General features: G+C 30.8%; 6 protein-coding genes across 7 annotated transcripts; 3 read left to right on the top strand and 3 right to left on the bottom strand.

Moving 5' to 3' along the window:
• The first annotated feature begins 185 nt into the window (after positions 1 to 185).
• Positions 186 to 4,112, top strand: LOC130901134 (venom allergen 3-like). Of its 2 annotated transcripts, XM_057812243.1 has the most exons (8): positions 186 to 349; positions 453 to 620; positions 933 to 1,029; positions 1,085 to 1,223; positions 1,404 to 1,645; positions 2,339 to 2,539; positions 2,831 to 2,956; positions 3,009 to 3,247. In XM_057812243.1, exons 1-8 carry the CDS (start codon positions 221 to 223, stop codon positions 3,185 to 3,187), a joined length of 1,281 nt encoding a protein of 426 aa, XP_057668226.1. In that variant the 5' UTR covers positions 186 to 220; the 3' UTR covers positions 3,188 to 3,247. The 2 variants fall into 2 exon arrangements, with proteins under 2 accessions (XP_057668226.1, XP_057668227.1); XM_057812244.1 differs by lacking the exons at positions 2,831 to 2,956; positions 3,009 to 3,247 and adding an exon at positions 3,955 to 4,112.
• On the bottom strand, positions 3,234 to 4,112 carry LOC130901136 (COMM domain-containing protein 4). The gene is made up of 2 exons (XM_057812247.1): positions 3,936 to 4,112; positions 3,234 to 3,884 (listed from the first exon to the last, which is right to left on the bottom strand). The coding sequence occupies exon 2, from the start codon at positions 3,866 to 3,868 to the stop codon at positions 3,305 to 3,307; it is 564 nt and encodes a 187-aa protein (XP_057668230.1). The 5' UTR covers positions 3,869 to 3,884; positions 3,936 to 4,112; the 3' UTR covers positions 3,234 to 3,304.
• Positions 4,113 to 4,220: 108 nt separating this feature from the next.
• Positions 4,221 to 7,029, top strand: LOC130901133 (protein crooked neck). The gene is made up of 6 exons (XM_057812242.1): positions 4,221 to 4,340; positions 4,393 to 4,961; positions 5,252 to 5,547; positions 5,606 to 5,874; positions 5,925 to 6,774; positions 6,828 to 7,029. Exons 1-6 carry the CDS (start codon positions 4,302 to 4,304, stop codon positions 6,959 to 6,961), a joined length of 2,157 nt encoding a protein of 718 aa, XP_057668225.1. The 5' UTR covers positions 4,221 to 4,301; the 3' UTR covers positions 6,962 to 7,029.
• Positions 7,030 to 8,463: 1,434 nt separating this feature from the next.
• Positions 8,464 to 11,712, bottom strand: LOC130901132 (putative ATPase N2B). Its single transcript, XM_057812241.1, has 3 exons — positions 10,976 to 11,712; positions 9,010 to 9,567; positions 8,464 to 8,952 (listed from the first exon to the last, which is right to left on the bottom strand). Exons 1-3 carry the CDS (start codon positions 11,507 to 11,509, stop codon positions 8,725 to 8,727), a joined length of 1,320 nt encoding a protein of 439 aa, XP_057668224.1. The 5' UTR covers positions 11,510 to 11,712; the 3' UTR covers positions 8,464 to 8,724.
• Positions 11,713 to 11,907: 195 nt separating this feature from the next.
• On the top strand, positions 11,908 to 13,635 carry LOC130900387 (notchless protein homolog 1). The gene is made up of 4 exons (XM_057810942.1): positions 11,908 to 12,621; positions 12,678 to 12,937; positions 12,996 to 13,190; positions 13,247 to 13,635. The coding sequence occupies exons 1-4, from the start codon at positions 11,987 to 11,989 to the stop codon at positions 13,594 to 13,596; spliced, it is 1,440 nt and encodes a 479-aa protein (XP_057666925.1). The 5' UTR covers positions 11,908 to 11,986; the 3' UTR covers positions 13,597 to 13,635.
• On the bottom strand, positions 13,608 to 16,383 carry LOC130900388 (protein OPI10 homolog). The gene is made up of 4 exons (XM_057810943.1): positions 16,257 to 16,383; positions 16,074 to 16,203; positions 13,991 to 14,179; positions 13,608 to 13,939 (listed from the first exon to the last, which is right to left on the bottom strand). Exons 1-4 carry the CDS (start codon positions 16,284 to 16,286, stop codon positions 13,710 to 13,712), a joined length of 579 nt encoding a protein of 192 aa, XP_057666926.1. The 5' UTR covers positions 16,287 to 16,383; the 3' UTR covers positions 13,608 to 13,709.
• Between the last annotated feature and the right edge of the window lie 60 nt (positions 16,384 to 16,443).

Below are 16,443 nucleotides of genomic sequence, written 5' to 3'. Positions count from 1 at the left end.
AAAATTCAGTCCTTTTGGATTATTCATACGTTTTAGGATGATATTATTTTTTCTCATTATTTATAATATTAACATTATAAAAATAATTATTTGACCAAAATTATGTAGGACAGTATAATTTTTTTCACAATCGAATTCAACGTTGGAAAAGTTCTGGCTAATATTCCACTTATGTCAAAAAAAAACTGAATATGTAATTTGAGAAATTATTAATGTCAAAATGAAGAGTGTCAATATTAAATTGATTTACGTGTTTCTAATTTTGTGTAGGCCTTTATTATGTTGGGCCAGTATAGATTATTGTTCGTTATGTGAAAATGGATTTCATACTATGTGCTTGTACCCAAGAGTAAGTTAAATTCAATTCACTCATATTGAAGTATCAAAAAAAAATTACTTATCACGTTAATATCATGCTCGAAGTTCATTTTCGTTATAGAAATACGTTTTAGGACGGTCCCGGACCTTCCTGTTTGGATTATAGAAAAGTAGAATTTACACAATATCAAAAAATGTATATTGTTGATATTCATAACGATATACGTAATCACGTGGCTTCTGGTCTGGAAACTAAGGGAAAACTAGGAAATCAACCCCCTGCCACTAATATGTTGCAATTGGTGAATAAAACAAATTTGATTCACATAAAATCATCTTTTTGTTAAATTCATATGACTTTAAAACTTTCTTCTGCTAGCGCCATCTATCATTTCATCGATAAACTTAATTTCTGAATATATAAATTCGACTTCATTGTAGTGTCATCTAGTATTACTTTTAAATACTAACATCGATTTTGTAGTAGGAAACTGTAATTTATATTCGCCCATTTCATGTTTCACAGAACATAGTTGCCAGATTTATTCATATTATTAGATATCAATAAAAATGGTTGTAGGTGATTTTTTGGCGAAATATACATCTTTTTTTAGGAGTGGAGTGATGAATTGGCAAAAATAGCTCAAAGATGGGCAGATCAATGCATACCCGTCAACGCTACGAAACAACACGACACTTGCAAGACTACAAGTAAATATATTTGTTGGAAAATATTGGAAATTTTCCGAATTTCGTGTTGTTTTAGGTCAATTTGACAACGTCGGTCAAAATATATTGACGGCGGTTACAAACGGAACTGACGTATCGGAATTGGCGATATTAATATTGAATTGGTATAAACAAGTAGTTAATGTCATTCCGTCCGATATAGATCATTTCGAAGGGTGAGCAAATAATCGATAATCGTTTCTGATACAAAAATTTCAATCGATTTTAGTCCTTAATATATCCAATATGGCCGATTTAAGCCGAACCGAATATCTCATCATGAAAATCGATTTAATTCTATTACGACATAAAACTTATCATTGTTTCCGAAATTTTGACCGATAGGTATATTACAGGATCAAAAGAGGTCAATTTTTGATAGGACAATATACGCAGTTGGTTTGGGCCAATACCAAAGCCGTCGGTTGTGGTATGTCGATATACAAAGATTCACCGAGAGGTTTTTATAACCAAAGATTGGTATGTAACTACGGTCCTGGTGGAAATATAATCGGACAACCCGTATATTTACAAGGGATACCGTGTACCGGATGTCCGAAAGGCCGTTGTAACAATATTAGAAAATATTTATGCGAAAGTAAGATTCTAAATTTTCTATTTAGTCTAATTTTGAAAAAAAGAATATTTTATAGTCCCCCCCTTCTTTCTTCGCATTATCTATCGTCTAAAACGGCGTTTGTACTAAAAAAAACGGTATAACAGTAATGAAATTAGACGCTAATAATTCTTTAGTGAAGTTTGTCGTTTATTTGTATGTTCCATGTCACTTCAACCACAAAATAACGCACTCAATGTGTTGTTCTGTGACATACATAACGTGGCATGTGTCACAAATGATAAACATCGCCATCTAGACTTTATTTTTCGTATTGACCTTGAGTACAGTATTAATGTTGTTTATTTTTTGAAATTACAAACAAAATACTATTACACGAAAAACACATTTTTATAGTGTTTTAATATTATTTACGTCGATAATGCTGTTTGTATCATAATTTACTTAATTCACTTTGACGTTGAATAAGGCTTCTATGGGAGTTATACTGTCTCATAAATGAGAAACAGCGCCATCTACACATTGTAATTTCGTATAAACGTAAAATATTTAATCAAAAATAGTAACTAAACCTAATTTGGTACCCATTCTTCAATACTACCATGTATAGTGAATAAAAAAATTCAAACGAATCTTTGGAGATTGACGAGTCATCAAAAACAAGTAAGACTAAATGGTCTTCAATCACGTGATCCTACCATTTTTGAATTTCAGGTTTGGTTACCGAAAATTCGACTAATCAATCTAAAGATGATAATCCATTCCCCGATCAAAATTTTAATAATAACGTCATTTCGTGTTTGTTGAAATTAGAATTTTCTGAGGAAAATTTATATAAATGCAAAAATTTAACAAATCGTAACACTACAGATTATCCCACTGAAACGGCAACAGTGTACAACAATTTTTTGACAGGTAATAACTTATTCTCGTTTGGCAAACTAAGAGAATAGCTGATCTACTTCAAAATGACAGACGTGAGGTAAACGTTTGATACCTAGAAATGAATACAACTAAAACTTTGAAAATAATTAGGTCTAAAAGCCAACAAATCATTCCACAAACTACGCAAAAATTTATGCCAAAAGCATTTATTTACTTCACGGCGGCCATTTTTCAATGAACATCAGCTGACAATTCCTTAGGTTACTCCAAGTGCATTCAAGATCCATTTTTTTGTTATTTATTCAGAAAAAATTATTTTAGAGAATAATGGAACATTTATGTCAAGTATCAGTATAATACAAAATATTAGTAAAATAAACTGGTTATTCAACAATGAAGTAACTGTGATAAATTTCATTAACGAAGAGGAGAAATTCGACGAAATCGGTAATTTCTAAAATTCCAATGTTACCATCAGTACCAAAACAACTTGTTTTAGATACAACATCCCAATTTTGGTTAAACCCCGAAGTTAACGTCAGATTTAAACGTGCAGTTGGTAGATGGTACAACGGGGAATGTAAATGCGACAAAATTTATAGATCCCCTTCCAATTTGGCAGTTTTGGCAACATATTTGATCGATTTTTGCCTAGTTATCATACTTTATATACGTTAAAAGTAAAAAATTGAACACCAAAATCAGACCAATAAAAATAAAATAATAAAAAGCAGATAATTTATTTCCTTTGAAAATATTAATTCAGAACTTAACAATTTTTAACTTGTATTTACATCAAGATGCTTCCTTCAACTCAATCATGGTTTTTCTAACTTGTTCTAAATCATCCAACAACACTCCAACAGTAAGAGGTGTTAAAGTAACAGAATAATCGTTTCCATTTATTTTTAAATCCAAAATACCACATTTAATATCCGGGTCTATGGTACTACTAAATTCCTCCAAAGGATTAACCCTAAGAGAAAGTGCCTTGAATTTTTCTGTGAGTAAAGTCGCTTGATCGTCGATGATTCTCTTCAGAGACGTACTGTGCTCTCTGGGTAACCCTAATTGTTGTAACTCGCTTTGTAAAGCGCTACTATCACAATTAAAACGAATTGTCGAGGTTAATATATAGCTGATGCAAGCTATGCAAGCTTTTAAGTCGAAATAACCGTCTAATTTGGTTTCCGCGAATAATTTATTAGCTTTTTCCATATCTAATGGTGGGTTAATTAATCCTTGGGCCACTACTTGTGATAGAAGCTTCAATTTTATAGACGATAACCTCGAAAGGGTGTTTATCTCGACTAGTACCCAATCGGGACAATCTGCATCACCACAAAATCTAAATTTCATTATGTTTTCTCTACAACTAAAAGATCCTATTTTGCAAATAAACGATTCAAAATAAAAGAATTCATACCTTAATTACTTCCTTTTAGATAGTTGGACATCACCTGGTATTTCAAAAGGTAAAGAGCAGAAGCGTATTACTGGAAACAAATTAAGAAAAATGTTTAGACCACCGAAAAATGGAGACGAATGCGTTTGTTTACTTGAATTACATTAAATTTGAAAAATATATAATTTCTTAACCAAATTTTTCGATGTCATTCTTCTTTTTTGTAAAAAAGGTACATTTTCTCTACGGATATGGAAGGAGAATAGGTCGCGAAATATACGTTCCGTGCTCTAAATAAACTATTCTATAATTTGACATTTATACTAACCTAATTTCTAATATCCAAATAACATTTAATAATTAAAAACCCGAATTATTGAGTGAAAAATGGATCCAAAACATCAAAAAATGCCCAAAGTGGCAAAGGTAATACTTTAAATTTAATAAAACATAAATTTTTATAGGAATTTTGTTGTAGGTAAAAAATAAAGCTCCAGCAGAAATTCAGATAACAGCGGAACAACTATTACGGGAAGCAAAAGAACGAGATTTAGAAATTCTACCACCGCCTCCGAAACAAAAAATATCAGATCCAGCTGAATTAGCAGATTATCAATTAAGACGAAGAAAACAATTTGAAGATAATATTAGAAAAAACCGCACTGTTATTTCAAATTGGATTAAATATGCTCAATGGGAGGAATCTCAAAAGGAAATTCAAAGGGCGAGATCGATATGGGAAAGAGCCCTCGACGTCGATCACAGAAATATTACCATTTGGTTGAAATACACGGAAATGGAAATGAGAAATAGACAAGTTAATCACGCACGAAATTTATGGGACAGAGCTACCGTTCTTCTACCAAGGGTTAATCAATTTTGGTATAAATACACTTATATGGAAGAAATGTTGGAAAACGTCCCAGGAGCTAGAGCTGTGTTTGAGAGATGGATGGAGTGGCAACCGGATATACAAGCTTGGCAAACATACATAAACTTTGAACTTCGATATAAGGAAATAGATAGAGCTCGACAGATTTACGAAAGGTAAGAAATCTATTTGTTTATAAACTCTTAAATGAAATTTTTGTCTATAACTCGAATGGCTTCAGAAATAGGGTATTTCTATACAAACATGTCAAATTTTTAAAAAATTTCTGGATTTTTTTGACATAATAGTGGAAAATACACTTTTAGAGCAAAAATTTGCAAAGAAAACATGAAATGCTATGTATTTTTGTCCAAAAAATTAATGTTAGTTTCTGGATAAATGTATAGTTTTCTGGAAAACCCAATTTTCAAATATTTTCCTCAATTTACCTCTTATATTAATTTAGATTTGTGATGACACATCCTGATGTGAAGAATTGGATCAAATACGCCCGTTTTGAGGAGAATCACGGTTTTATTCATTCAGCTAGAACAATTTATGTTAGAGCTGTGGAATTTTTTGGCGATGAACACATGGATGCGAAATTATACCTTGCGTTCGCCAAATTCGAGGAAGGTCAAAAAGAACATGAACGTGCTAAACATATCTACAAATACGCCCTAAATCACCTTCCGAAAGAAGATACAAAAGAATTATACAAAGCGTATACCATTCACGAGAAAAAATATGGCGATCGAAGTGGTAAGTAATAAAAAAATCATTTTTTTTTTTTCAATTATTTAATTACTTTGTATTGAAGGTATCGAAGAAGTTATAGTATCAAAAAGGAAATTACAATATGAACAAGAAATTTTACAAAACCCAACGAATTATGACGCTTGGTTTGACTACCTTAGGTTGGTAGAAGGTGAAGGAGACATTGAGACCACAAGGGAAACTTATGAAAGGGCTATAGCTAATATCCCACCATCAAAAAATAAACAATTCTGGAGGCGATATATTTACCTATGGATAAACTATGCACTGTTCGAAGAACTTGAAGCAAAAGATTATGAACGAACAAGACAGGTAAGATTTTATATCTAACGTATTTATTTAATAAAAACGATTATTTTCAGGTGTATAAAGCTTGTTTGGAAATTTTACCCCACAAGATATTCACATTTTCGAAAATATGGCTTCTCTACGCCCAATTTGAAATCCGTCAAAAAAATTTGACTACTGCTAGAAAAATATTGGGAACCTCAATTGGAATGTGCCCCAGGGACAAACTATTCAGAGGTTACATAGAATTGGAGATTCAATTGAGAGAATTCGATAGATGTAGGAAATTGTATGAAAAATTTTTGGAATTTGGTCCAGAAAATTGTGTAACATGGATGAAGTTTGCTGAACTGGAAACTTTGTTGGGGGATTCTGATAGAGCTAGGGCTATATACGAATTGGCGATTAATCAACCCCGATTGGATATGCCGGAATTGTTGTGGAAGGCTTATATAGATTTTGAAATATCACAGGATGAACCGGATAATGCCAGACAGATATACGAACGGTTATTAGAGAGAACTTCCCATGTTAAAGTATGGTTGTCGTACGCTAAATTCGAATTGAATAATTCAAACGAAGATGACATAAATATTCGTTTAGCTAGAAGGATATTCGAAAGAGCCAATGAAAATCTAAAAGATTTTCCTGAGAAGGAATCTAGAGTGCTGCTATTAGAAAATTGGAGGGAATTCGAAAACAATCACGGAGACGAATCAAGTAAAGAAAAAATCGAAGCTAAAATGCCAAGAAGGATCAAAAAGAGAAGGAAAATCGTCGATGAGGATGGTGTAGAACAAGGTTGGGAAGAAGTATTCGATTATATTTTCCCAGAAGATGAAGCCAGTAGACCAAACCTTAAATTACTAGCAGCGGCTAAAAATTGGAAGAAACAAGCAAATACAGAAGAAGAAGATAATCAAAGTAATGATATTTTTGTTATATCTAAAGAAATTTTTTATTTTTATTTATTTTAGGTGATAGTAACAGGATACGAGAAAAATTGTTGGCTTCTGTGAAGAATTGGAAGAGGCAAAACGACGTCATAACCGAAAATAAAGATGAACAAAATGAAAATAATACACAAGAAGAGAGTGGAAATGAAACATAAGAAGTGGTGATTCATCGTAAGTTTTTTTTGTTATAAAAAACGTTTTTTAATAAACTATTTGAATATTATTTTCGGTAGAAGTCAATTTTTATATGTATATTTCCTTCTAATTACTCTCTAGGTACCTATTCTAGCTTTCCACGTTGATTTTTCTATTCCCATCTGTTATTTTGCTCAATTTTTTGTAATCTAATATTGTTTTTTGATTTATTTGATTTACAAATAGTTCAAGTGTACAATTTTGGTAGTAATAGCAAAGTTGAAGTCGACAATTGGCTATTTGTTTATATAAAAATTTTTAATATCAACTATTGTTTGTTATAAAACTTATTAAAAAGAAAAACCAATATTTTTTTTCTATTTCGATTGATCCTGTTTAGTTTTATAGAATCTTTTATTACTTTCATCCTGAAAAGCATTTGATTAATCTATTTCCTGTGTTATCTACTAAAATAAAATTCAACCAGGAATGTTTTGTCACAATTATCCAATTTTTTTCATGTTCAAAGGTACTAAATTAAGTTTTAGTACTGGATAATCTAAAAAAGGTCATTTCTATAAGATGAAAATTTTGTTTTCTTTTTCTTAAAAGTGTATCGGAACTCTTGTTAGATTTCAAAACATATTACAAGCACAAATCTACAATTTTTTCTATTAAAATGCCTGTAGAACACATTTCAAATGACCCTGTTTACTTATATAGCCTCTTTTATCCTTTTTACCCTGAAAAGAATTTGAAAAAATCAATTTTCAAACTTATTTACTCAGAATAACCTTTATTTGGGAGTATTTAGTTCAAATTATCTAATTTATTTCATTGCATATGACACTTAATGAAGTATAAATACCATATATTTGAATAACTAAAAATATTTCACATTAAAATTTTAAATTTTGGTTTGCAGAGGCTTCTTTTAGGTTTCAAATTAGTGTAAACCGAATTTTACAATTTTACCATTGAAATTTTCCACAATTACCATTTTATATAAGTTATTAAAGGCATATCCACTTTTTTATTAAGTAAATAAAAATTTAATTTTGATTATTTTTACTTAGAGTAAAAAATATTTCCGATAAAGCAAATTTTATTTACAAAATCCAGTTTTTAGTTACTCATCCCAAACTTGATTTCAAGAAATTGACTTGTTGGCACACGTCCAAAGATTATTTTCAAGCATTTGACTTGTTCCATCACAAACTTGATTTTAAAAAATTGACTTTTTGGCAATAAATGAATGTGTTCCAACAAGTCAAATGCTTGCAAAAATATTTTGGACGTGTGCAAACAAGTTAAATACTTAAAATCAAGTTTGGGATGTGTGCCAACAAGTCAAATTTTCAAAATCAAATTTGGGACGTGTGCCAACAACACATTCTAATAAAGACCGAAATATCTCAATTTAAACCTGTTTTAAATCAATTTTCTACTGAAAGAGACTTAAAATCAAAACGATTTATCAACAAAAACATATAAAAAGGTTTAAGAATAAAAAAAAAACAAAGAAACAAAAAATATTTATAAATACTGATTCAACAATTTTTTTTCCATAAAAATTATAATCTTTAGAAATCTTTTACAATAAAATTTCTATAGCAACTATTTTCCATTAAAATTTTAGAAAAGAAAGTCATAAAACAAGTTTAAAATAAATTACTCGACTAATAATTTTTCAAATTTTGATCACCATCAATGAACAACAAACACCTACAATTTAAGCACAAAATAAGTACTTATTCAATCATAATTCAGTTGAAATTAAGTACTACTTTTTCTTTCCCCAATAATCTTCGCTTTGCATTTCGTTTAACCGAGATAACGTCCTATCAAAAGCGAATATCTCCTCAGCTCCCGTAAATATATTCGCCTCCAAATCATTTTCCCCCATTTTCAAATCATCCATCAACATTCTATCTTCATCCCTGATTTCATCTGGTTTCATCGAAGGTACGTAAAATAAATCTTTGATAGGTACATCCGCCGAAATGATAACCTTCAATGGAATCACTATAAATATAAGTATCTAGTGGGTAATTAGATGTATTATTACCTTTGTTCTATTATCATATAACGCATCGATGAGTGTAATAAATCTCCTCCCTTCAGATCTCATTTTATATAAATCAATTCGCGGTACGTCTTTAATGATAATTGTATGGAAAAATTGCGTTAGATGTAAATAATCGTTAGCTCCAAGAGGTCTGGCACATAATTCATCGAACGTAGTTTCCAAAACTCCACCACAAACTTTCCTAAAATCAACGTTTCGACCCATTATATTGAAAGTTTTACTACGGACAACATCGTTTTCTTTCGCAGTAAGAATTTTGAATATTTGTATAATAGGATCGATTTTATATTTAGTTTTTTCGAAATAATTAGTTTTAGCACCAATAGCTCGTAATCTATAATCAATTCCTGAGTCTAAGTTAGCTTCATTGCAGTGGTTTTTTAAAACTGTTATGAAAGGTACAAAATTTGATCTTTGCAATCCGTTTTTGTATAAATCTTCCGGTCGGCGGTTACTAGTTGCAATTACAACTGCTCCACGTTCAAATAAATGTGTAAATAATCGTTTAAGGATCATGGCATCTGCTACATCTGTTACCTGAAACAAATTTTATGTTTCTGAAGGAATTTTCATTGGTAGACAGGAGAAAGTGACTAAATTAACTTTTTCAATTATTACTTTTGATTTATGAAACAATTAGTTTGATTCTGATTAGTTTAAAATGATTTTTGTCAACTAATTTCCACTTTTGGCTAAGGGAAGTTACATTTTTACTTCTATTGGATCTTGTTAGTTCCATAATTGTCTTTTTTTTGTTATTTTTTCACATTTGCAATGTCACTATGCATCAAATCAGCCTCCATGTATGAAAGACCTCTTTCTATAATTAAATTACGAGTTGATTATAAACAAGAAAAAAGTCTTTAACTCGGTACTTGGGTAATATTTCCACCTTACACATGATATTTGGCTTTAAACATTTTGTAATCGTCTTTATATTATCAGAATGTTTTTCTATTTTCCGTATCTTTATTATTTCATCTTTTACCACCCTATTTATCCTTCCCATTCATCCTGAACTGTATTTACCCCATTAATGTTGCTTTATGTCATTTATAATGAAATATAGGCACCAGAAGTTTAATTTTTGCTCCTCTTGTATCTTGTTGGTGCCTTAATTGTCTTATAATCACTAAGACAAGATGCAGGAACGTTTTTTTGACATTTCCAATGTCACTATGCATCAAATCAACCTCTATTGTGTGGAAGATGTGTTTTTCTGAAAAGTTATGAGTTGGCTATAAATAAGAAAACAGTTACATTGTTTGTTTCATTTGTTTCCGTCCGCCAGAAAGTGACACTTCCTTGACATTATCAGGTAAAGTTTCAAACCACTTCACTGAATTTATACCTGTTTCAATTTCTTCCATATAATTCAGAACAAAGTTAACAATATCCTTTATTTAGTGGAGCTGCATATAGTTTTTGTCGTCTGGTGTAAAACTTGCTAAATTGGAATTTCTGGACCCATTGGTGATATTCATACTAAACACACTATTTACACTTCCACTACACCAACACTCACAATTACACTGTCTAACGCGTGTTTCAATAACAAAGTTATCCTACCCCAGTTTATCTTCAATCTCTGAAGATGATAACTTGGTTATCAAAACGCGCATCAGACAGTGTAATTGTGAGTGTTGGTGTAGTAGAAGTGTAAATAGTGTGTTCAGTTTAAAACAAGTTTAATCTTTCACTCACTAAATAAATGATAAAGATCAAAATAGGTCAAAACGTCAATTTTTACCTTTGCTTTCAAATGATTAATCACTAAAAACAAAATTATCTCAATACTGCTCACAGATTGAATCTAATAATAATTCTGCACAATTTTATTTGAAATCAAAATATTGTTAAGCTATTTTAAAGTCAAAATGTCGTTTAACAAAAATAATTATTGGGTTTAGTCATTTTCTCTTGTACACTGGTAGAGTATAAATACCTGAAACTCATCAAAACATATTAACCAAGATTTATCTATAATACTGTCGGCAACTGGAGGAATCGGATCAAATGGTTTTGGTTTCCTCTGAGAATAATCCACGATGATTTCTTGTTTCAATTCATGCATCTTCTTATGGACTTGCAACATAAATGCGTTGAAGTGCACCCTAGATTTCTTCTCTATATTGCAACTATCGAAAAATATATCCATTAACATAGTCTTACCGCCTCCAACGGCTCCGTAAATGTATAAACCTTTAGGAGCTGATTTTCTACGAGTAAAAATTTTACTAAAAATATTTGTAGCAACAGGTTTATATCCTTTGATGTCATTATATACTTTTTGAAGTTGTTGCGCTATTCTTTTTTGTACTTCATCTTTTTGTAATTCCTTATTGTTTATTTTGTTTTCTAATTGTTGGAGGGGTCCTTCGGTTAAAGTTTCGTGATCTATACGTAACGAATACTGACATTTTTGTACCAAATTTGTCCGTTTTTCATTAACTAAAAGTAATCTTCTTAAATTCAACATCTTTCCTATCTAGAATCAACTAATGAAGAAACAAAAATATTGGTTTGCTGTATAAATCAATTCGATACATGGCTGTTAAGTACCCATTGCCAGATAAGGAAAAAAAATCATAATAAATCGTTTACGTAATTATTATTTACTATGAGCATCTGGTCCTTGAAAAAAATAGGGATTTTGTCAATTAACTTAACCTATATTTTTAAAAGCTGCTTCTTCTTTTTTCAAGTAACTACGTTTGAACTACCCGCAGCTAATTACGTGTAGAAATTAATTCTTTAATTCTGTTTTATCCCATACCTAATTCCAATTAAATTCATTTTTTGGACACAAAATAAATATACGGGTTAATTAAAAATCTATAAAAAAACAAAATTCCCTTAAGAAATTATTGACTGTTTACCTTACCACATGAGACCAGCAGACAAATACATGTGCTTTTAGGTTGTAAAAAATATTTAAAAGTGTATAAATATAATAATGGAAAGTGATTCTGTAATTGAACAAAAAAGACTTTTATGCCGTTTTAAATCCGAAAATGGAGAAATTGCTGGAGATATGATGGATCTTCCTATAAACTGCTCTATACAACAACTTACGATTATTTGCAATGCTTTGCTAGAACAACAAGACCCTGTACCGTATTTATTTTACGTTAACGAAACAGAAGTAACCCACACATTAGAAAAAGCTTTGAACGTTAACGAATTGAATACAGAAGGAGTTGTAGATATAATTTATCAACAACAAGCTGTATTCAAAGTTCGACCAGTTACGAGATGTACGAGTTCTATACCCGGGCACGCCGAAGCTGTTATCTCGGTTAGTTTCAGCCCGGACGGGAAACATTTAGCAAGTGGATCCGGTGATACCACAGTTAGATTCTGGGATATAGCTACCCAAACACCGATGTATACCTGTCAGGGGCATAAAAATTGGGTGTTATGTATAGCTTGGTGTCCAGATAGTAGCAAACTTGCTTCTGCTTGTAAAGATGGTAAAATCATCATTTGGGATCCGTTTACTGGGAAACAGCTCGGAAAAACTTTAATGGGACATAAACAGTGGATAACTAGTTTAAGTTGGGAACCCTATCACAAAAATCCTGAATGTAGGTGAGTATTTTGACCTTACGAGACTCAACTCAACAAGTACATGTGAATTTTTTTAGATATTTAGCTAGTTCTTCAAAAGATTCTGATATAAGGATATGGGATGTTGTGTTAGGTACTACGATTCTTTGTATTTCTGGTCACACAAAAAGTGTAACTATGGTAAAATGGGGTGGAACTGGATTGATATTTTCAGCCTCGCAAGATAGAACTGTGAAAGTTTGGAGAGCTAAGGATGGGGTATTATGTAGAACATTAGAAGGACATGCTCATTGGGTTAATACTTTAGCTTTGAGTACTGATTACATTTTAAAAATAGGTATAAATCACTTTCTAGTATATTTTTATTGGTATCTAAATATTCATTGTAATATTAGGAGCTTTTGATCCAGTAAAAGATTCTAATAAAGATACTTTAATGCCTGATAAGAAAAAATCTCAAGAGTTCGCTTTGAAAAGGTATTATGAAGTTACAGAAGCTCATGGGGAAAGATTAGTTTCTGGTTCTGATGATTTTACATTATTTCTTTGGAATCCGGAAAAAGATAAAAAACCCCTAGCGAGACTTACCGGTAATTTCTACACGATTTTTATATAAAACGAGTTTTTTACAATAAAACTTTTTAAGGTCATCAACAATTAGTTAACGATGTGAAATTCTCACCTGACGGCAGGATATTAGCATCAGCATCATTTGATAAATCAATAAGATTATGGGAATCTAAAACTGGTAAATTTATTTGTACCTTACGGGGTCATGTACAAGCTGTTTATATGTTATCATTTTCTGCCGATTCCCGGCTAATGGTTAGCGGTAGCGCGGATTCTACTTTGAAATTATGGAATTTGAAAACGAAATCTCTGGAAATAGATCTACCAGGACATGCTGATGAAGTTTACGCTGTTGATTGGTCGACTGATGGTTTGAGAGTCGCTTCTGGAGGGAAAGATAAGGTTTTAAGGTTATGGCAGAATTGAAATATCAAGTATTATATAAATATATTTTTATGAAATTCATTATCTTTATTTTAGAAGAAAAAAATCAAAACCGATTTAAAAAAATATATATAACCTAATATAGTTTAAATTATTTACTTCCAGAAGTTCGGGTTTTGTTGTAACCTTCTTTCAAAATTCACATACCAGTTTTGAACAGTGGAAAGTGGTACATAAGTCGCCGAAGGATCAGGTACCATATTCGACTGGTTTACGGTGTAACTAAGTACGAAATTCATAAAATTCTCCAACATTCTCTGTGCAAAAGTGACATAAGATTCTACGTTGTTAGGTGATGGGACGTCTTGAATATTTGCCACTGGTTCTATAATAAAAAAAAATCATTTATTGGATATTTAATATCAAATTTTATTACCTATCGATATCCCTATTTGGGCGTTATGTACTATGTGACTCATTCCAAACATCATATTTGAATAATCTCCCATTTCATCCAGTTTCTTCAATGTGGATATTTTGAATATAGCTGACGGTTTTTGGTTCGAAATAAACCCGAGAGGTTGCCAATTGGGGGGAGCATTCGGATCAGGCCAGCTGAAGTACACTTTAAAATTAAAAATAAGATTAATAAACATAAAGTATTGTTTCCAGTGAGATCTATTATCAAATAGGGACAACTTTTGACAGTTCTGGTATATAATTTGTGAATATTTCCCATACATTAATCTAAACATGAAAATTTGTTGTATCTCATTCTTTAAAGCAATAATACACCAATTTATCCCTCCTGATTACGCCAAATACAACCCTTTTAATTCTAGACTTAATAATGTTGACTTACAATTATGATAAACTTGGTCGGTATGTTAAGATGTAGTTTAAACCATTAAACATTGATCAACTTACAATTGCAAGGTAGGTGCAATTGCTGAAAGCTCGAATTTATTTTAATCATTATTTTTCTCATTAAAAAAAGTATAATATTTTTTGAGATGAGCTCTAATAAGTTCTCTAAGCATTTTAAATACAAAAATCGGTAGAAAAAGAACAATCCTGTCCCAAAACAAGATCCTTATCAACATCTGTTGATAAGTGTTAACTTGTACGGAAATTGGGAATTGTTTGGGGGTTGTTTGGTACATATATTACTTGCTTATGACATTTATAAATACCTAATTGAAAAAAAACTTGAAGGCGTGCTAGAAACTCATTGATTTTTCTCCTGAATATGTACAGGGGTCGTTCAGAAAATATATTTACTGTTTTTGGCATTCAGAAACACCTTATTAAGTAAATAAGAAGGAAAACTCGAAACTCATTGATATTCTCCTGAATCATCATCAGAAGTTTATTAAACGAAAAAATCATGTCTCATAGAATAAGCATGTATAAAGGTCGTTCATAAAATATATTTACAGTTTATGCCATTCAGAAAAACACTATTGAATAAAAAAAAAGAAAACATATTTGGAACTTATTAATTCCTCTTCTGATTCATCTTCCGTCGTATATTTGGCGAAACAAATCATATCTCCTAGAATAAACATGTACAGGGGTCGTTCAGAAAATATATTTACTGTTTATGGCATTCAGAAACATTTTATTCTATAAAAAAAAATTAAGATGTGCTTTATTCTTATTGGTTCTTTTCCTCAGTCATCCTTAAACGTTTATTTGGCGAAAAAAAATCATATCCCATAGAATAAACATGTACAAGGATTGTTATGAATTGAAGGAATACACTTTCAATCCAATAATTGAGAAATTATAATTGTACACTATAATAATCAATTATTTTTACTGTATAAACATCTAAGGGTGATTCAAGAAAACAAATAATGAATTTCAAGCATGCCTTTAATTCTTCAATTTAATAGGGTGTTTCTGAACGCCATAAGCTATTCAATTTATAGAATAAGGTGTTTCTGAATGTCATAAGCAGGTATTTATAGTATGAACAACTATAAATGAATGTTTGGGGATCATTTAGGAGAAGAATCAATAAGTTTAAAGCATGTCTTCTATTTTTTTTTAAAGAATGCTAAAGCATATAAAACAAAAGTCTATAGTCAAATGAAAATCCCCATTATTCAAAAATAATAGATTTGATTAAATTTTTATAGTATTGAAGTGAAAAATGTTGATCAGGGCTTCTCAATTGATTCAGCCCTGAATTATTTGTGTTTTACTGATACCTATGGATGCTAATTTTGGTTATTTTAACGTAAACTGTGATTTTTTCCATATAATTGAGTAAAAGTAATAAAAATCGACTACACTATCTGCAGTTTGCTACCAGTTATTAATTAGTTACTATAAATTGAACGATAAATACACCAATTTAATTCATTGTTTAACAGATTTCTTATAATCTGCATTTTGAGATGTAAAAAATGTTACAAAATCTCATGATTTACCTTTACAATGAAATAAATGAGAAAAAAGTTTTTATACAAAATTTATTTTATAAGGGTAAATTATTGAAAAAAAAACGGTACCTTGTCCAGCAGTTCCTTCGGGAAAGGGAATGGCTCCCGTTAAAAACACTACAATGTGATTAATATTATCGGCATCGGGAATTGTTGTCACTACTTGAGTTTCACTAATTTGTTGAAATTCTGTTTGTACCTAAACAAACCATAATTAAAATTTATGGAATTATCTTTCAATATTATTCTTACCAGCCTTCCGGAAACTATTAAACCGAACATTACTTTGAAATTAATTATATTCAAACACAAATCTATTATACCTTTCTAGAAAATTGGTAACAATTTTTTAGGTTATAGTGGGGGGTCGGTGGAATAAAAAAGAAGAATTATAACTGTCACTATTGTTACTTCTTTTAAAACGAATAGGAATATTAAA

This window comes from Diorhabda carinulata, chromosome X, assembly GCF_026250575.1.
Source record: "Diorhabda carinulata isolate Delta chromosome X, icDioCari1.1, whole genome shotgun sequence".
NCBI classification, from domain to species: Eukaryota; Metazoa; Arthropoda; class Insecta; order Coleoptera; family Chrysomelidae; genus Diorhabda; species Diorhabda carinulata.
Note: the sequence above shows the minus strand (reverse complement) of the source record. Positions and strands in the feature narration are given on the sequence as shown.